General features: G+C 49.7%; 2 protein-coding genes across 8 annotated transcripts in view; one reads left to right on the top strand and one right to left on the bottom strand.

Annotated features, from left to right (window-relative positions):
• The first annotated feature begins 118 nt into the window (after positions 1 to 118).
• SETD6 (SET domain containing 6, protein lysine methyltransferase) lies at positions 119 to 4,633 on the top strand. Of its 3 annotated transcripts, none has more exons than XM_075434137.1 (6): positions 119 to 197; positions 1,129 to 1,323; positions 1,478 to 1,601; positions 1,879 to 2,059; positions 2,880 to 3,022; positions 3,552 to 4,633. In XM_075434137.1, exons 2-6 carry the CDS (start codon positions 1,238 to 1,240, stop codon positions 3,861 to 3,863), a joined length of 846 nt encoding a protein of 281 aa, XP_075290252.1. In that variant the 5' UTR covers positions 119 to 197; positions 1,129 to 1,237; the 3' UTR covers positions 3,864 to 4,633. The 3 variants fall into 3 exon arrangements, with proteins under 3 accessions (XP_075290252.1, XP_075290253.1, XP_075290251.1); XM_075434138.1 differs by lacking the exon at positions 119 to 197 and adding an exon at positions 281 to 342; XM_075434136.1 differs by lacking the exon at positions 119 to 197 and adding an exon at positions 480 to 572.
• A 1,518-nt stretch (positions 4,634 to 6,151) lies between these two features.
• CNOT1 (CCR4-NOT transcription complex subunit 1) overlaps positions 6,152 to 19,785 on the bottom strand; it is a 59,934-nt gene continuing 46,300 nt past the window's right edge. For 3 of the 5 annotated variants that reach the window (XM_075434132.1, XM_075434131.1, XM_075434134.1), the window contains exons 35-49: positions 19,583 to 19,777; positions 17,699 to 17,841; positions 16,984 to 17,092; positions 16,726 to 16,895; positions 15,367 to 15,598; positions 12,980 to 13,228; positions 12,198 to 12,361; positions 11,806 to 11,923; positions 11,231 to 11,332; positions 10,820 to 10,993; positions 9,491 to 9,640; positions 8,138 to 8,318; positions 7,625 to 7,757; positions 7,402 to 7,536; positions 6,152 to 7,258 (exon numbers count right to left, since the gene is read on the bottom strand). In XM_075434132.1, the coding sequence (XP_075290247.1) occupies positions 7,180 to 7,258; positions 7,402 to 7,536; positions 7,625 to 7,757; positions 8,138 to 8,318; positions 9,491 to 9,640; positions 10,820 to 10,993; positions 11,231 to 11,332; positions 11,806 to 11,923; positions 12,198 to 12,361; positions 12,980 to 13,228; positions 15,367 to 15,598; positions 16,726 to 16,895; positions 16,984 to 17,092; positions 17,699 to 17,841; positions 19,583 to 19,777 (2,334 nt within the window). In that variant the 3' untranslated portion in view covers positions 6,152 to 7,179. The remainder of the gene's footprint in view (positions 7,259 to 7,401; positions 7,537 to 7,624; positions 7,758 to 8,137; positions 8,319 to 9,490; positions 9,641 to 10,819; positions 10,994 to 11,230; positions 11,333 to 11,805; positions 11,924 to 12,197; positions 12,362 to 12,979; positions 13,229 to 15,366; positions 15,599 to 16,725; positions 16,896 to 16,983; positions 17,093 to 17,698; positions 17,842 to 19,582; positions 19,778 to 19,785) is intronic. The other 2 variants (XM_075434133.1, XM_075434135.1) reach the window with 1 other exon arrangement.

Here is a 19,785-nt window from a genome sequence, read left to right as displayed (position 1 = left end):
CCCCCCCACGTGACCGCAGCTCCATGGCGTCGGCGCCCAAGAGGCCGAAGGGCCGGGGCCAGGGCCCGGCGCCGGGGCGGGGGGCCGGGCGCGGCCCCCCCCGCTCCCCGCCTTCCCCCCCGCGGGCGGGCGGCGCCGACCCCCTGCCCGCCTTCCTGGCGTGGTGCGGGCGGGCCGGCGTGGAGCTGAGCCCCAAGGTGCGGCTGAGCCGGGCGGGAGCGGCGGCGGGGTACGGGCTGCTGGCGGCGGCGGAGCTGGCGGCGGGGGAGGTGGTGGTCAGCGTGCCCCGCTCCGCGCTTCTCTCCCAGCACACCTGCGCTATCCGCGCCCTGCTGCGGGACGGTGAGCGGGGGGGGGACACGGCTCCGGGCCGGGGGGGAGAAGGGGCCGAGCCTCAGCCCCCGCCCCCCCGTCGTGTGTCCCCCCCCAGGGCAGGAGGCCCTGCAGAGCCCGTCCGGGTGGGTCCCGCTGCTCCTGGCCCTGCTCCACGAGTACACGGCCAGCGGCTCGCCGTGGCGGCCCTACTTCTCCCTCTGGCAGGACTTCAGGAGCCTGGATCACCCCATGTTCTGGTGAGGGGCTGGGGGGGGGGGGCGGGCAGCGGTCCTCCTGCGCGACCCCCTCCCCTGGTGCCAGCCCTGGGGGCCCTCTCGGTCCTCCAGCCATCACCAGGGAACAGGAACAGAGAGCAGCTCCTGCGGCCGTGCCGAAGGGTGAGGGCGGAGCTGGGCTTGTTCAGCCTGGAGAAGAGAAGGCTGAGAGGGGACCTTAGAAATGCCTACAAATATCTGCAGGGTGGGTGTCAGGAGGACGGGCCCAGACTCTTTTCAGTGGTGCCCAGTGACAGGACAAGGGGCAGTGGGCACAAACTGAAGCAGAGGAAGTTCCGCCTGAACAGGAGGAAGAACTTCTTCCCTCTGAGGGTGACAGAGCCCTGGCCCAGGCTGCCCAGGGAGGCTGTGGAGTCTCCTTCTCTGGAGATATTCAAACCCCACCTGGACAAGGTCCTGTGCAGCCTGCTCTGGGTGACCCTGCTTCAGCAGGGGCGTTTGACTGGTTGGAGGTCCCTTCCACCCCCCACGATGCTGGGATTCTGTGATTCTGTGGAGCTGCCGTTTCTCTCGCCAGGCCTGAAGAGGAGCGGGTGAGGCTGCTGCGGGGCACGGGCATCCCCGAAGCGGTGGAGAAGGACCTAGCTAACATCCACCTGGAGTACAGCTCCATCGTCCTGCCCTTCATGGAGTCCCACCCTGCCATCTTCGACCCCAAGCTGCACACACTGGAGCTGTACAAGCAGCTGGTGGCCTTCGTCATGGCCTACAGGTGAGGAGGGAGGACGCAGTGCCGAGTGGGAGCGGGAGCATGGGGAGGCCACGTGATGTGAAAGGTCGCGCTTGTACGAGAACGCAGGCAGAAGGCGAAGCATGCCCGGCGCTGAAGCTGCACAACTGGCTCGTCTTCTCCTTCCTCGTCTTAGCTTTCAGGAGCCCCTGGAGGAGGAAGATGAAGACGAGAAGGGCCCCAACCCTCCGATGATGGTGCCTGTAGCAGATATTTTGAATCACGTGGCCAACCACAACGCCAACCTGGAATACTCTCCCGTGAGTGCAGAGCTGCTCTGCCCGGCGTTGCCGCGGGGCCTTGGGGAGTGGTGGCACAGCGAGGCGGCCCTCTGAGCCGGGGGCAGCACCCCTCGCCTGCCAGCGACTCTGGATCTCGTTAATATGAAGCAATTTCCCTCGCCATCCTCCCCCGCTGCGTGCCTGGCTTTAGCTGGGAAGAGCTTAGGGGCAGCCGAGCCTCTCTGCAACCCCCCGTTTCCGAGCGGTGGGACCGCTGCAGCTCTGAGCGCCTCTTCTCTCCCCTCCCTGCTCGCAGCAATGCTTACGCATGGTGACGACACGGCCCGTCAGCAAAGGACAGGAGATCTTCAACACGTACGGGCAGATGGCCAACTGGCAGCTCCTCCACATGTACGGCTTTGCAGAGCCGTACCCCGGCAACACCAACGACACGGCCGACATCCAGATGGTGACAGTGCGGAATGCAGCGCTGCAGCGTGAGTGGCACCCGTGGCCAGGCCGGGAAAGGATGGGGTGGGGGGAGCTCTGTTAAAGGGTGATGTCATGAACTGGGGGTCAAGGGTGACACAAAAAAGGAGCCTCCTCCCCTGCAAGTCGGGTGCTGGGGCTGTGCCGGGGTTTTTCTGCCTCCTGATTCCCCCTCCCTGCTGACCACTGCCCCCGTGGCTGCAGCCGAGGTCTTGTTTAACATCGTTATCCATGATCTGGCCGAGGGGATCGAGTGCTCCCTCAGTGAGTCTGCAGATGACACCAAGCTGGGTGGGAGTGTCGCTCTGCTGGAGGGGGGGAAGGCTCTGCAGAGGGGTCTGGACAGATTGGATTGCTGGGCCGAGGCCAGCTGTATGAGGTTCAACAAGGCCAAGGGGTCCTGCCCTTGGGTCACAACAACCCCTTGCAGCGCTACAGGCTTGGGGAGGAGTGGCTGGAGAGCTGCCCAGCAGGAAAGGACATGGGGGTGCTGGTCAACAGCCAGCTGAACATGAGCCAGCGGTGTGCCCAGGTGGCCAAGAAAGCCAATGGCATCCTGGCTTGGATCAGGAATAGTGGGGCCAGCAGGAGCAGGGGAGGTTTAGATTGGAGATGAGGAAAAATGTCTTTACCGAAGGAGTGGTCAGGCGTCGGCACAGGCTGCCCAGGGCAGTGGGGGAGTCCCCATCCCTGGAGGGGTTCAGAAAATGTGTGGGTGTGGCACTTTGGGACATGGTTTAGCAGGCATGGTGGGGTTGGGGTGACAGCTGGACTTGGTGATCTCACAGGTCTTCTCCACCCTATGATTCTCTGCCATCTCCAACACAGGTGCCAAGAGCAAAGCGCAGCAGCAGCTGGTGGCAGAGCAGTGGGACTTCTTGTGCCAGCTGGAGATGGTGGGGGACGAAGGTGCCTTTGTGCTGGGCTGGGATGAGGTGCTGACAGAGGAAGAGCTGTCTACAACCCTGAAGGTAGGCACTGCTGCGTGCTGGAGGAGCTACCCGGGGAAGAGCACAGACGAAGCGTAGCGCAGCTGAACAAGCCAGCCAGCAAAATGGTTCTGTGAGGGGGGCAAGCCTGGGAAGGCATTCTGGCCCTACCACTCCTCTGTGAAAAGCGGTAGGGGATGCCGTTGCCCATCTCCCTAGGCTTCGGGTACTGTTAGTGTCTTTGTCCTCTCCTGAACTAACTGCGCACGCGTACTCAGGAACTGGTCTGGAATGGCTCGGGGGCTACTGCGGCTCTAGAGAGCTTTGCACCGTCGTAGGCAGCAGCTCTGTGCTTGGAGACTGTTCCCAACACCCGCATTCCGTGGTTGAATGTTCTTCCAACCTAGGGGTTACTTGCGATTAGGTGTCTAAGCTGGATTGATTCCCTCAGCTTTCGTGCAGCTGAGGAATGATTCCCCTGCTCCGTGGGGCTCTGAGCCCAGGCTCTGTGGAGAAGAAAGCCCGAGGTGCTCACGCTGCCGCTGACTTGTCTCTGCCTGGGTCGCTACAGGTGCTGTGCATGTCAGAAGAAGAATTCAAGGAGTACAAGGAACACAACGGCTGGGAAGAAGACAGCGAGGAAGAGGAGAACTCTACCCTTTCTAACGAGGCTCTCTCCAGGCTTAAACCCCCCTGCAAGAACCTCCTTTATGACAGCGTGCTGCTGACCCTGGAGTCCTACGGGTCAGACCTGGCAGCGGAGCAGGACCTGCTAAATAACAAGGAGGCATACGAGAAGCTGAGCCGAAGGGAGCAGCAAGCTTTGCACGTGCGCTACGGACAGAAGAGGATCTTGCATCAGCTGCTAGAGCTGGTACAGTAGACACCGCGCTGCTGCTGGACGCGAGCTGCCTGGAGCTGCGCTGGGGAAGGGGGGGTCAGCCTTTGACCGTCTCTTCTACAGCAGCGAGATTTAACGTGGGTCCACTTCTCCCTCAAGTGGCACGCAGCTTTTTAGCTACCTCTGTGTAAACAACAACAAACATCTGCCAGAGCACAGCAGTGCTTTTGGGTGGCCTGGTCTTACACCGAGAGCTCTGGAGCACAACTGCCACCTCCTTCAGGGGCTTAAGAACACCCTGCTGAGGGCTGCTTGGGGGCGCCAGCCCTACTCTGCCAGAACAGCAAGTGGGTTCCCTCATTCAGCAGCAGAAATATGAGGCAAGAACTGCTCCTTGTCCAGAGGGAGAGGGCCGAAACCCAGCTGGCAGCTCACAGAGGTTGAAAGGAAGCACCGGGCAGGTGGGGAGGCTGACAAACTAAGCTTCACCCGTGTTTTGTTAATGCTGAGCACTTCACAGAGTACAAGCCCATCCGTCTGGTTCTCACGCAGGCTCGGTACAGCACGGTGTTTGCTTTTACCTCTGTAAAAGGCACTTCTGCAGGGGCTCAAGACTGCTCTGTCCAGGAGCCCTGTCACAGCCGCTGCAGGCTGAGCCGTGGCCACGCACCCTCCAGTCCATACAGCTGGTCCCTGCCTGCTGGTCCCTGCCTAAGCTCAGCAGCTTTTGCATGACAGAGCACTGATGGTTTGCAGGACGGGCTGGATTTAATAAACACTGTGTTTCTTACCCAGCCACTGCTGTCTGCTTCAGCGGGGTGCAAAGGCCCAGCCAAAAGGGAGGGGGGATCCATGCTCTGCTGCAGTCGGAGTACTGTGAACAAGCAAACCCCACATGCTCACGCAGATAAAGCTCAGCTGCGAGCCTAACTTCACCACTGGGGGCTAGGGTGGTTCGACATGTCCCACAGGACACTTCTCTCCCCCTTCACAGTGGTGTCATGCTGTAGTGAGTTCAGCGTGCCATTGTGGCTCTGCTCTCCCTTTAGCAGACTGGATTTCACACTAGGCACGCAGCGGAAAGGTTGGTCTTCAGTTCTTGAAGATGAGGTGCGTTATGCCCCAGCCGCTGCTGGCATGGGCACTGGTGGTCCCCGGGGAGCCTACCCCGGAGCACCAGTTACTGTGACAGTACCAGCTGCGGGTTCCTCAGCTGCTGAGAGAGGACATGAAATGCAGTGGCCTCAGCCCTGCCAGCTCAGCCAAGATCCCGGTAACACACCCTGAGTCCTGTCCACCTCCCACCCTCTCTTTTCATCATCTTCACAACAGTTCTTACAGCCTCGAGGGAGCCAGCCACGCAGAGCAGCATCAGTACAGAACCAGAGAGACCTTTGAGTCATTCGGTCAAGCCAATTAGCAAACCATATGCAGAGCTGGAGTTCAATGGCAGAAAAACCCCGTAGCATCTCGACTAGATAAAGAAAAATGGGTTGCTGGCACTTGTCCATATCCTAACCCAGTACAGGAGGGACAACAAGCTGGAGTTGCAACACCAGAATCCCAACTTCAGCAGGCTCGGTTTCAGCACAACGGCTGGCCTGCCAAACGAACACCAGGGAACTGTGGGACCTGGCAAGAAACTACTCCCTTCTGGCACCAGCAACCGAAAAAACACTGCCTAGGAACAGGTCAGAGGGAGAACTCCCGCTGAGCTGCAGTCTGTGTCACAGCTGGCTCAGCCGTCCCCCCGATCTGGTCTTTGCTCCGTGCAGCACGAGTGCAGCCAGGTATGCAATCCTTTAAACCCGAGCAGGAAACCCTAAGCTCTCCACCCATAGAGCTAGCTGCCTGCTGTTGTAACAAGCTAGTAAAGTTACCAAGAACAGAAAGCAGCACGGCTCTGTTTCCTAGTGCCTGCCAGGCTGCAAGGCAGAGGCCCGAGGCGTGTGCAGTACCAGCAAGGCTGAAGCCACCTATCCTTGCTACAGCTAGCGAGCAGCCTTGCAGGGATCCCTGCAGCAGGGAACTGCCACAGCAGGGCACAAGACACATGGCCTCTGTGTGCCCCTCCTTTCCAGCACAACTTTGTCAGAGACACATTCAGCTCATGAACATGCAACTAAGTTGCTTCTGTCTCCACACAACTGCATCCCTTCCTTTTGCACTTCAGAGCAAGGCCCATAACAAATCTCCCCTCTGACCTTACACTACAAGCCCTGTCGCTCTCAGTGGCCAGAACCCTGGAGAACTACAGGTGTTGGGTGGGTGGAACAGACTTGGAGAGACATCAGCTGGCCAGGTAGGGTGGAACTGGAGATAAGAAGCACAGGGGCACGTGCTGCATGTCATGAGTTTTAATGTGTAACTACAGTATGCATACATACAAGAAGTGGGAGAACTAAAGCCCAAGAACTAGAAAGGCTACAAAATACAACACATGGACCAATACTTTACAAAACATTCAAAATCCTTACAAAATGGGCTGTATTGGTCCTCTGGGTTTTTTTGTTTTGTGTTTTTTTTTTTTGTTTGTTTTTTTTTGTTTGTTTTTTTTTTTACAAACTTATACAGTGTGGTCACAGGGCAGGAGTTGGGAAAAGGTCTAGATTTAACCCCCCCTTCCAAAATTTACAAGTGTCAAAAAAAAAAAAAAAAAGCTATAGCCCTGGTCTCTGGTTTCTTTACTAAAAACAGCCGACCCTCTCCCACAGGGCCTGAGGTGTGTCCCCTCCAGGTAAAGGAGGCATTCTCGGACTGCCACTCCACTCGCTGCCTGTCAGCATCTGGTGAGGGTGGGGGGAAAGCAACCCTCAGCCCTAACCTCTCCCTCACCCCTCCTCTACTCCGTAGTATTCCCGTATTCCAAAGACAGCCACCATTTTTTTTTTGTAAAACAACTGAAGTGATTTAAAGGTCCCTCATCCACATAAAGAAAAATAAGTTACATAATATTTTCAATATTCTTTGGGAGTCTGGGAATGTCAGGACAAGGAGGTCTGCCCCAGACAAGTGCTTGGCATCAGCAGCTGCCCCTTTATTACAAGCTGGACAGGCACCGGTTACCCACCTGCCTTTTACACAATTTGCACAAACCCAAAAGTCCAGACAAACGTTTCTGTTCCTTGTATTTACACTAGTTCAAAGTGATATTCACAGCATCTTCTGAATTTTGGCCAAGAGTCAGAGATTTGTTTCAAACTTTGGAACGTGCCCACACAGACTTTCACCCAGGGTCTGTTGCGTCTACCCAATCAGGGGGGCTAGGGAGGTCAGGAGGAGCCTTACAGAGTCTTCTGCCGGTCAATGGGACGGGGACCTCCGGGCTGGCACGCTTCCAGCACGCAACACAGCTCATCTAACTGGCACCAGTCCCTTCCATCACTTGCTGGGCCTGCTTCTGCCCCATGCAGCACTGTGCAACCGACTGGAACAGCCTGCACGCAGAAGCAAAGCGGCATTAGGTGTGTGTATGGCAGCAGCCGGCGCTTCCGCTGTGAAGCGCCAAAACCTCACGGTGCAACCCAGCCCCCGCTTCAGATACCTTCTTTTGGTCATGTTCCCGATGAGTTATACTCACTTCTCAATTTCTGGAGCGCAGTGAACAAACTCATGGTTCCAGAACTTGAACGCTGGGTTTTTTATCAGCTCAATGAACGTAATAAGGAGACCCCAAGGATGAGGCCTATTTACAATCAGTCGTTCCAAGAGAACCCTGAAATCCGAAAGCAAAAATCGTTTGAGCTCAAAGAGCCAACACACACGCAGAAGCAAAGGGAAAAGCTGAAGGACCTCCCGCTCACCTAGTGATCTGCTCCTGGATAGCCTCCGTGTTGGCCTCTGCAAACAGGTACAGCATGGTGCAGCTGAAGTAGTGCGTGTGACTGTTGGGGTATCGCAGCTGATTGGCGATTGCGTTCAGGAAAAGGTACCGGCCTGCAGCAGAGGAACAGGGGGGACATACGGTTTCCCTTACGCACACACAAACAGGAATAAACTGGCAGCTCGTGTTGCCTATGGTTTGTGAGCCTGCCTTACGAAGAAACAAAGACAACTGAAGATACGAAAAAGCCTTATCAACCCAAGCTGATGGAGCAGCAAGAGTTCAACTCCTCTTCATAAAACTTCTCATTCTTTTGAATAGCTTTAACATTTAGTTTTAATACCGCTCCTTATTCAGAGTTTAATATTCTAACACAGCATTACTTACTGCGAGTTCACTAGCAGCTACATGAACGATCGCCTGGATTTCTCCTGGCTCAAACACTCTGCTGTTAAATCTGACCTCGCACAAATGAGAAGTGCTTGCAGCTCACCTTCAGTGTCCAGGTCCACTGCCAAATTCTGGAAGATGTCCATGTGAGCCGAGTGGGTAATGGTGCTCATAGAGGGCGTGCTGCCTTTGTTGTGAATGTGCGCAATAGCTTGTGTACCGACGTAGAGCACCAGTGCGTTAATCAGCTGGATGTTGTAGCGGTTGCCAGGTTCATTTGATACCTAATAGCAAAGATATGGAAAATATTAGCATCCCGTGTTTCTTCAGCAACCAAAGGTACAGCATGTACAACAACAGCATCTAAGTATCTTTTCGATTCTACCCAGGACACCACACTTCGACATCCACAGATTCTATTTGGCATTCGCCCTTTTGTTACACAGCAGTTCTAGACATCTATCCAAAGGCATCAGCAAAGTGCTGACAGACCCAACAGATCATTTTTGTACCCCCCACCTAAAAGTAAAAAAAAAAAAAATCAAGTAAAAGGCCACCTGAATTCACCAGCAGTGCCAGAGGCTGGCTGAAACGCACACCACTCATGTGAATGCTTCGGGCTGAGCTATTTTCTGAGAAAGTCCAACTTCAGTCCAGAGATCTGCTGCCAGCCAACTCACCTGATGCATGAAGTGTTGCTGGCTAACAATTCTGAACTGGGCTTTAGATAATTTACCCCTAAACCATTAGCATGCAGATCCACAGATTTCAGCAACTAGCAACAATGAATCCACTGGGAGTAAAAAATTTAATCAGATCCAAAAAAAAAAAAAGGCAATCAAGTTGAACACAACCAGCTGAATCTCAGACAATGCCTGGATAAACAGGGCTGCAGTTGCGTGATGGAAGCCCCAAGACTCTTCTTCATCACCCAAGGGTCCAAGACAAAAGAGCAAGCTTGACACAATCAGCTCTGACTACATTCTTCACTAGAAGTGTTGTGCACTACAGTCATGCAAGCAGGAGAGTAGAAGTTGTGAGATAACCTCACATTTTCCACTATAAGCAGTGGAAAATCATCATCATCCGTGTGAGCCTTTTAATTCAGAAGAGATAAACTGCAGCCATACCTGCTGTGGTGTATGTTCCATTTGGCAGCTCATGTAGATAAAACCAACTGCTTTTAAATTTAATAATTTTCGGGTCATTAAAGTCAACATTCCTTTTCCCTTAAATTCTGCCTGAAGCTACTTAACACACAGCCTTAAACATCCTGTGAGGGTGTGGCGGAAGAAACATTCAGAGAAATGTGCATTTTCAGAGGCTTTTCTACTGCTTGGAAAAGGTCCTTGCTACACACCACCACAATTCCCTCAAGACAGGAGGCTGCCTCAGCCAGCGAAATCATCTGTCCCACGCTCCTTAGCTTCAGCATCCTCGGAAACCAGCCACTCACCTGTAGGTTGCTGCGCAAATCAGACAAAAAAGTGACTGGAGAACGGGTTTTGAGATAGGAATCCAAGTCTTTTTTGAACTGAGGGGGCATCACTCCAGTGAAATTCGTCAGTATTCGTGGAGCAATATTAATCTCACTTAACATGTCCACCTGTTGAGACAAAGCCCAGTCAGCTAAACCATGAGCGATCTCTAAAGGCACAAATGGCAAAAGCAGATCTGTAAGCAATACTACATTGACTACTGCTGTTGACCGCTTTTTCCTTCCAGCAATGAAAAGGAAATACTAGACTTCTGCAGATTTCAGAAGAACCTCGGTCTCTAATGTGCAAGCTTATTAGGTTACTGCTGTCTCAAAAGAATTGAGAGTCAAGGATGAAAGAACCCAAGGGCAAAGGCCGCAGGGGAATTCAGTCACCACCTCTGAAGTCTCCCTGTCTATGCTCCAGAAAGTTCGGTAGTTTAAAAAATGACAAACATCCACACAAGTCAAGAACAGGCTTCTTCAGTCTCAAGAAGTGCTAACGGAGTGAGTATTGCAGCTTTGCTCCATCTCCCTGCACAGTGCGGGCAAGGAAGAATAACAGGACAATGCTTTAGCCCTGTGAGAAGGTTTGCTTCTACCCATTCCACCATTAGGAGACTGGCATAGGCACAAAGATTTAATCAAATGACATTAACACCTCTCAAAGTCTCTCGCCCATTACGCAAGAGGCTTGCTTCAGCATGCTGTTTTATCTCATTATTTTCAAGATAAGATGGCATCCAGGTTTCTCACCAAAAGTTTTTACAGCTACCTAGCGCTGGGACACCAGCTCTTCAACTACCAGTTAACTGAACTCCAGTGGCCATGCACCCTGCGGAGCACAGACTATACAATCCAGCACGAATTAAGCACTCTGTTTTTTCAGTGACAAATGAGCCAGTAAAATGATGACGATGCCCTTGCTCCAACACTGTCTGCCAGTCAGATCTAGGGATGCCATCAAGTCAGCCTCCTCTTGGAAAAAGAGCAGCCCTCTGGTTCTCCATGCAAAAGCTGGGTTCTCGTGGGTAGAGTTCTCATGTAACACGAGCCTCAACAGCCTTTGTATCCCACTCTGTGTGGAAGCTGTCAAACATGGAGCATTGCGAACACAACTGAAACCTACCTGCTTTAAAAAAATGCTGTTCTGCATTTCAAATTACTTGTTAACTTTTGAATGGTTGCATTAATTCAAGCATCAGTTAAACTGTTCCTAGAATTCCACAGTCTCCGCCAAAAAATGGGATAAAGAGTATTTGAAGCATTAAAGCTTCCCATTATCAAACCCATTAAAATAAGTCCTACCTTCAGATTGGGGGTAAAAGGGTCTGGAAGCCGCATGTTCCGTGGGAAGGCACTCAGGATCAGATTCCTTAGCTGAATACAGTTAGGTGGGATCACATCACAGAACCCGTAGTGGTAGTCACAAAGAAATTCTGGGAAATCATGCAACAAGACCAGCAACACACGCAGAGTGCCCTGTGAAATAAAATAGAAGAGGTGTGTAACTGTTGAAACTGCACAAGAGCTTGCAGAGCCTGGGTAAAATTAACAGGAAGAAATTTCTCTGGGAGGGTAGCCTGCTTCTGTCCCGCACCAGATTTGCATTTAATGCTAAGATATAAAAGAACAGTGAATCTTATTTTGCTACCTGAACACTTCTACTTTCAGACAACTTTTGTTGGAAGTAGCACCCATTAGCTGGTATTTTTTTACCTTGTAAAGGATTTGCATAGGTTTGGTGAGTTCCACATTTCTAAGGAAAGGAGCCAAGTACTTGAAAAGATCGATCAGTAACTGGGCATACATAGGCCAACCCTGGCAAGAAAAAAAAAACAGCAGGTGGAAACCATGCAAGGAAGAGCAGTTATCTTAATTTCAAAACTATCATTAGATTGGTCTTCATATAAGCCTGGACTAAAGTTAGGTCCTGCTGCTAGCCTGAGCAGCGAGCGCAGCACAGCTCATTTCAAGTGCTTTAGCTGCAGATCAGATGCTTCGGGTGTTTCCAGAACACCCAACATGCCATACTGAGTTGACAGTATCTGGTCTGGACTACAGCTGTTCCAGACTCCGACAAAGGCATGTTTATTAAATTCCATTCACCCTATATTCCACAGTTTATCGACACAAAGACTATCCTCCATGCAGTTAGGTTACTGTGAATACGGACGACAACAAAAACGGAACAGCCATGCTACTAGTGCACTTGGAGAGACGTGAAACAGCACCACACCAGATCATCATCCGTGTGAGCCTTTTAATTCAGAAGAGATAAACTGCAGCCACACCTTCTGCTGTGGTGTATGTGCCAGCATTCTTGCAATAAATATCCGATGGGAGATGAGTTCCAGCCAGGCATAAACAAAACCTGGAGCTTTTGTAGGCCTCAGGATGTGAAATGTGTTACTGAAAGAAAAGTTAGAGCAGGTTAGAGGTGCACAGCAATAAGATTGCTTCTCCTGACACTGAGGGAAAACATACACAGCCCTAAAAGCAAGGCATTTTAGCATCTTGGGTTCTACCAGTCATCTTCCGCAAAACAAGCAAGTGAACAGTCTATAGAACCAGCTATTCCGAATGTGACTAAGCCACCACAAAGGAACAGCCAGACAGCCCTTAGATGAAAAATCCTGATCCTACCAGGAAAGAAGGAGCACTGTGGGCAATCTCAAATACCTACCAGAAGGCTGTGAGTGTCTGGAAGTTGATGGTCTCCAGCACATGCTCAGGAGCATTTAATTCCAACAGCAACATGATGAAAATGCGATGGTAAGGAAGCTGCTGAAACTCACTCTGCCGAACATCATGGTCTTGCAGAAGAACTCCCACCACAATACCGAGAACCTAAAAGAGATCAAGACATCTCTGTCGTGACAGCAAGAATTACTTTGCAAGTCAGCCTATAGATAATACTTCAAACATCAGTAAAAACCAGTAGATTCTAACAAGAACCAAAAATTCTAGTTATTGGAGGCATTACATACATTAGTATCATAATCTGTACGAGCAGCTCCCAACCACTATACTCAGCTCTCCCTGTCCCATGGATCACAGTCACAATGACTGACTCGGCAGCATTGGAAGGTCTTAATTATCTGAGACCATCTAGCCATAAACCAAGTAGTGTAAGAGTAGAGGCAAGGCCCTCAAAACCAAGGCAGACACCCAGGAATCACCAACCTAAACCACACTTTCTAATGCCCCAAAACAACAGCAGGTGACTTATTCATTTCAAGGCCCAAGGGTGAGTTTCAGGTTGGTTTGGTATGTAGTCTTCGTGAACAAGAACGCCACTTGGAATCCTGACACTCCACTCAACCATCCATCATTTCAGTCAGCAACCCGCTAAAGTCCTCATCTGATACTCAGCACTGGCTGGCATCAAGGTCTACATTTCACATTTATCAAAGGTACACACGATTACGCACTTTAAATGCAGCGAGTACAAAAAGGGTTCCCAACCTTATTCAGGAGGTTGATCTTTGTAACTGTGTTGGTTGCCTCCCCAGAGTGCTTCACTAGCAGTGCAATAAGTCGCACAAAGGCATCCAGATTGTGGTAGCACTTGGCTCGAATCATAGTGGGGTTGGCAGCAGGATTATGCTGTTGCTCAGCCTGAGCACGATAGCTGATTTCAACACACATTTCGGTGCAAAGACGGAAAAAGCGGGTGATCAGGTCATCCGTTTTCAGGATTCCTTGCTGGTGCATCTATCCAAGAAAGGGAAAAAGCCCTCAGAACTGTAACCGCAGAAAGTTCGTTTTACAACTCACATCAAGCAACACACACTTCACAAAGTACCCATCTTGCCTGGCACAATTAATGTTTACCACATGCTCAAGAGAGATGGGCAGCAAACTCTCTCAGCTACTTCTCCCCCAAAATGAGTATTTTCAAAGGCAACTTGAGGGTGGCAACACAATTTTAGCAACAACATTTACTCCCAAATAGAGCCATTTTGATCCCAATCCTTTTCAACCACCAGCACAGCTGAGGAGCCTGTTTCGGTCTCAGTTCTGCCACCAGCACTCAGCCTTGCATGAAGGACAGCAAGAGGTGGCAGCAGCTCAGTCTGCCAGGCCTTCAGGAGCCCACGCAGGGTCAGCAAGCTCTGGGAAGGGCAGACTTCAGCTACCAGCTCAGGAACCATCGCTACTCAGCAGCAACGTTCTGTAGAAGCAATCTGCATGTGGAGAGTGCATTTTCCTTACAGGAACATCACATGCAGAGCAAGACTGGGTGGGTTTTTTTATTCTGCACTGGGGGGTTGTTTTTAATAACATACACATAAAAAAAAAGAGACCTCCTTTTATTTGTCACCCACAGTATTAAAGCCATCAAAATGAAACAAATTACACTGCAGGGAACCTCTGGGTTTTGAGCAAAGCATCTTACTTCTAAACTCCTACTGCACAGACACATTAAACAGCACAATTGCTAACTCTTGGAGAACTTCTTGTACTTCTGGAGCAACTTTCAATTTTTTAAAAGAGAAGGAATTCATGTATCTGCCCTCAAAGGTCTATGCTCCTTTTTGTCCTAAAGACTAGTGGAAAGGAAGCAACACATTTTAAGCAGCCAAAATTATGGTCATTTAAATTCAGTAGTGAAACCTTGTTTAATGCAGTTATTACAAAATGCTCCTTTAAAAACCCACAGCTGAAGTCTGTAAGGAAAAAATGACATAAACACTGCACTTCCATATACTTCAACTGCCTTTTCAAATCTGATGAAGAACGTACAACAGGTAAGCACACAAGTGTCATGAAAGTGAAGCAGGACTTAAGTGCATTGAGTATTTTGAGTATACTATACGGAAGTATGCTTTATAACTAAGCATACTTTAAGATATAAAAAGAGCGAGATCACATGAATAGGTAAAATTTTTTCTTAAAAAATGGGTTTAACACAAGACCCACTAAAAATGTACAAAGATGCTATGCAGTACAAGTCAGAGCAACATAAAGCTGGCTACGAGCCAGTAAATGAGGACACTCAAAGTCACATGAAAATCACTGCACCAGTCAAGATCTTTACGCATACTTTGCAGCTTGAACTTGTTTTGGTTGGCAGCTGCAAAATCTGCAGCATTTCTGTGGTGTTAGTGTGGAAATCTAAAGAGAACACCATGTAAATAAAGTCAGTCAGGGGCTTCCTTGCAGCTACAGTCAAGGAGCTGCCAGGAACACACCTTTGGGAAGATGACTGCAGATGTATAGGGAGTTTATCACCACACCTGTTGGGCTGCTGAGGGCATCTCCCTTCTCAGTCACACCCAGAAGGCAGATGGGTGCTGTTCTTCACACCTGGTAAGGTGCCCTGGAGCAAAATGTTGGGGGCTGTTTAAATGTAGGCACCTCTTCAGCTAATGAAGTCTCAAGTCTTTCCTCACTCTAACAATTCCAGTTAGAAAAAAAGGATTCCCTCGTTCACATGGTCTGAAACAATTCACCTGCATCTCTATCAGCAATTTCCTTCTGTAGGCTGTCAGAGCTTTTACTGTTACCCACTAGGAGCAACACTAGTCAGGCTTCATTACACAGAGCATGTCAGAACTATTCCCAACAGCTATCTCAGCTGAAGTTCTTTTCCCACCAGTCTTACCCCAAAACACATGGTTGGAACAGACAGCTTGTTGCTACAGTATGTGAAGAACATGATTTGGTGAAGGGCAGGTGTTTCTACAGAACTTTACCATGAAAAACAGACAACATGTTGATAGTCAACTGCCATACACCTGAAAATTTCAAAAGGATGCCTAACATGGGTTATAACACTGCTTTAAAATCGAGGGCATCACACCCTACTTATGTTGAATAAAAAGCACCTTTCTTTCCAAAAGCTCTACCTGTCCAACAAACGCAGAGAATGCTTTGGTACTATCACGGCCCGCTGCAGCTGAATGGTAGAGGTTGACCCACTCCCGCAGCAGGTATTCTGCCTTCTCCCTCAGACCTGGCGGATCATCATACTCAGAGGCTTGGGAAATTCCCGAATGCATCATGAAATTGGGACCTCCGTGAGCACGGTCAATCATCGCTTCATAGTTTGATCGGACCACTTCCATCAGCTGGGGTAATCTAAGGCAAAAGACCAGAGCAAGACCCGGGTTAGAATTTCTCCTCCCCCAGAAGATGCAGGCACTGGAAGCTCAGTCAAATACAGTTGAGAGAAAGCAAATTACTTCTCACGCTACATCTTCGTAATCTTCGTATCTTCCAGTCCTCACTGGAAGACAGAAGAAACAAGTCATGAAAGCAGACACACGTATGGTAAAAGAATGAACACTGAAGTCACACAAGCTTTGACTTTCCATTCCAATTCATACAGCAGCATGCTGCATCAAACCACCACAAGTACGAGAAATAGCTTGACTCCCGCAGACTTTGGAAGCCCTAAAATGCTCTGAGACAGTGAGATGCCAGTGCTAAACAGCCTGACCGGGGCACTAAGTTTGGCTGCAGTGGAAGGCAGTCATACAGCAAAGAGTCTACCCACACCAACTGCAGATGAAAGGAGTTTAGGCTTTGGGATCTCCCAGCAGCAGTTGTGTTGGCAACGGCAGCCACCGCCACCAGCCAGCTGCTGGCTGCTCTCACAGCAACCTGGTGTTCCACAAGCTCCGATCTGTGTCTTCGTCAAGCCCAGCAGCAATTGCTTCCACCTCGGTAGCAGGAGGCCTGCAAGTCCCACTGGTATTTCCAGACAGCGTGGCAACGCTTGCTGCCCAATTATCTGCTGGTGGATAGGCAAGCCGTGTGATATTGGTGGACGATTGCTTTATAGATTCTAAACAGAAAAATGTCTGAAGAAACAGAAAGGATTGTCTAATATGATGAATTGCTTGTGATTAACAAATAGCCATATTAACACCTAGATATTTAAAGACTAAATAGTTAAGAATACTGCCTAAATTTGAGATAAAGCAGGAATTCAAGCTTCCTGCAGTACCACAGTATTTTGGAGCACAGTGCACAGAAAGTTTTTCCCGCTCAAGCATTCACTTTGACATGGTGCTGCAGCTGCCTCTCTTTTGACATAAAATCAGCACAATTACATTAGAGTGACAGTTTAAACTAACACAGGACTCCAGCCCTAGAGAAAGTTTAAAGCTGTATGACTGAACGATATGAGACAGTGCCTATAAACATTTCAAATGATAAACAAGCACGAGAGAAGTAACATATTGCAAGTGTTTCAACCTCACCCTTCTGGGGCGTTTCCTCTGGAATGAGCATTAATCCTCATGAGTGTCTCAATCGTGTGGAACAGATCTGCCTCTGTCACGTGGGCAACACTTCTCTCATCCACCAGCAGGATTTTTACCAGCTGCATGGCAAACGCCACAGCCATATAGTTCAAGCCATTCTCCATTGACTGTCAACATGAAAAAGGCAATTCAAGTTCATATCTCACAGTGGACCGACCGTAACTCTTGCCCTCCAAAAGAGCAGGTTCCCTTTACCTGAGCCAAGTGAAGGTCGTACTGCTGCATGTTAACCAGGTGATTGCGGATTAGCAGCTCCACAGCTTCCACGTTATACTTGTACTCATCTCGGCATTCGATCAGGCACCTGAGGAATTGGACTTCTTTTCACAAGTGTACTGCAACACCACAGTTTGAGCGAAGTAACTTAAATCTAACACTGTAAAAACTGTGCCATTCACTGTGACTCGTGACTTGGCTCCAAAAGAAGCCCCTTCTAGAGCCTTCTCTAAGCTAATATTTGAGTTCAAGAACAGTCATCAGCCTCAAGCATTTGTTGCCCTGCACCACTGGTCACAACAGTCCTTCACGAGCTTCAGTTTACTCAGCATAAGCAGCCTCTCTTACGAGGACAGAGTAGCATATCTGTCTAGCTGAAGCTCTAGTGCTTCTGCTACAGGCATATGCCGTGTCACCTAGTTTGTGACAGCATGCAGAGACATTCTCTATAAAATAAGGAAAAAACACCCCTAGAGCATCTCTAATGCTTAATTCTATTAAAGATTCATATCATGTTCTAGGATGAAGCAGCATTATCAGAAGATCTAGTTAATTTGATTAATACACTGGTTATTTTTTGTCTGTCCAAATTGCAGCAATGCAAAATATTAACAGGCAAGACATTCAGAATAGCACAGTAACTCCCTAAAAATGATGAAAGCTACATCAATGTTCCTCTTGTCTCATAACTGACCTAGTAATTTGTTTATTACACCACGGAGATCCATATGCACGGCCATCCTGCAGAGCCTTCAGCACCAGCAGATGACACTCGCGATAGCGAAGCAGGAGGTCAGCATCTGCCCCACTGGTGGCATCCAGTAAGCCCTCCACAGCCTAGAATAGATGCAACCTGTTAGCAGAGGGAAACACAAGTCCTCTTCCAAATCTTCTGCAAATCATGTCAGCAAGAGTTATCACGAGCAGATATGGCAGATATGCAAAAATCAATTTAGTCATTGTGCTGACCCCTTGTGCTGACGTAAGACTACGTGAGATTTTAGCAGCTACTGTGGCATCTACACATGCCCTGTACACAGCTGGACTACCTCAAACAAGCCTAGGGTCTCACTATGCCCCACGAGCTTCATGTAGCACCAAGTAGCATGAAAGACCACATTAGTCTGTGCTGCAGCTTCTGAAAGTCAGTGTCTTCTCACGACCAATTTCGCATACGGCTCATGAAAAACTACATGAAAGTAAGCTTACAGAACCTGCCAGAGGTCACCTACCAGTTTCTTTAGACAAAACGCTGCAGCACTCGAGAAGCATCTGTGCTAGTCTACAGCAAATGGAAGAGGAGTCTTAGAGAGGCAGCACAATTTACCCGGTCAAGTCCTAGTCAGGACTAGATCCTTTAATAGGTACAAGCATCAGTCAAGAACAAAGCATCTCCTTCGAGCTTTCAGCTACTTCTGTTTCACCACTCTTCTTGGATCCTCATGCAGACAGCTCAGTATCCTTCCACTATTCTCAAAGGGATTTTTCTCCTTATCTGTCACTACACTCTGCACTGCTACACAGGCCCTGATGCCACCTCAGCTCACAGAGCTCACTGCAACACCCCCCACCTGGTACGGTCTGCTAGCTCTGGCTGGGATGGAGTTCATTTTCTTCATAGTAGCCCATACAGTGCTGTGTTTTGGATTTGTGCTGAAACAGTGTTGATGACACACCAGTGTTACGCCAGTTGCTGAACAGCACTTGCACAGCGTCAAGGATTTCTCTTTCCCACTCTGCCTCCCCCACCGGTGGGTAGGCTGGGAATAGGCAAGAGGTTGGGAAGCAACACAGCCAGGACAGCTGACCCAAACTCAGTAAAGGGATATTCCATACCATATGATATCATGCTCAGCAATAAAAGCTCAGGGAAAGGAGGATAGGGGAGCATTCATCCTGCCGAAGCATGCCTTCCCAAGCAAACGTTACATCCACTGAAGCCTGGCTTTCCAAGGAGTAGCTAGACATCTGCTTGCTGATAGGAAGCTGTGATTTCTTTTTTTATTGCGCACACAGCTTTTGCTTTCCCTACTGAACTGTCATAATCTGAATGAACAAGGCATCTTGCTTGCCCTCTGTATTCTCCCTGTCCTACAGGAAAGCAGAATGAACAAGCAGCTGGATGGATGCTTGGCCGCTGGCCAGAGTCAACCCACCAAGCATACTCATTTATCAGTTTCAGTTACTACAAAATACAATCCGCAAGTGTGCCGCTGTAAACCCCATATTACACTCCATACTACCCACCTACAAGAGCAGTTCAGACATCATCCTAGTCTCCAAATCATGCAACAGCTCTCTATTTGCCACATTTGAGCAAAGCTCCCTTAAGTCCCAAGATTCTGTATCTGCTTCTTCCCACAGCAGCCCGGCCATTGCGTGTACCATACACCAAGTGAACACCACGGCCCTCATCCAGTTTTATTTACTGAATTTCCAAGGACGGCAGTTGTTCAGTATTCCTCACCAAGCAAGTTCCACAGGATGCATGAAGACACAGTCACCAGCAAGACAATCCACAAGCCGGATGAGTAATAAAGTCTAGATGAGGTGTTACAGGAGAAGAGTTAACACTCACCTTCTGCAGTAGTCCAAGTGCAGCAATAGCATCACGGGAGTTACGAGCCACTACCACAGCCTCCAACAGGCTGCGCAACGCTTGAGCTTGAGGATTCATGGCTAGGGTGTGTGGGATGGACTGCAGGTGCTGCTCCAGTTCTGTCATACATTTGTCATAGATTTGTGCTACATCATCCGTAGCCCAAGCTTGCTGCTTAAGAG

This window comes from Opisthocomus hoazin, chromosome 12, assembly GCF_030867145.1.
Source record: "Opisthocomus hoazin isolate bOpiHoa1 chromosome 12, bOpiHoa1.hap1, whole genome shotgun sequence".
In the NCBI taxonomy this organism is placed as follows: domain Eukaryota; kingdom Metazoa; phylum Chordata; class Aves; order Opisthocomiformes; family Opisthocomidae; genus Opisthocomus; species Opisthocomus hoazin.
This window is presented reverse-complemented; position numbering and strand designations above follow the sequence as displayed.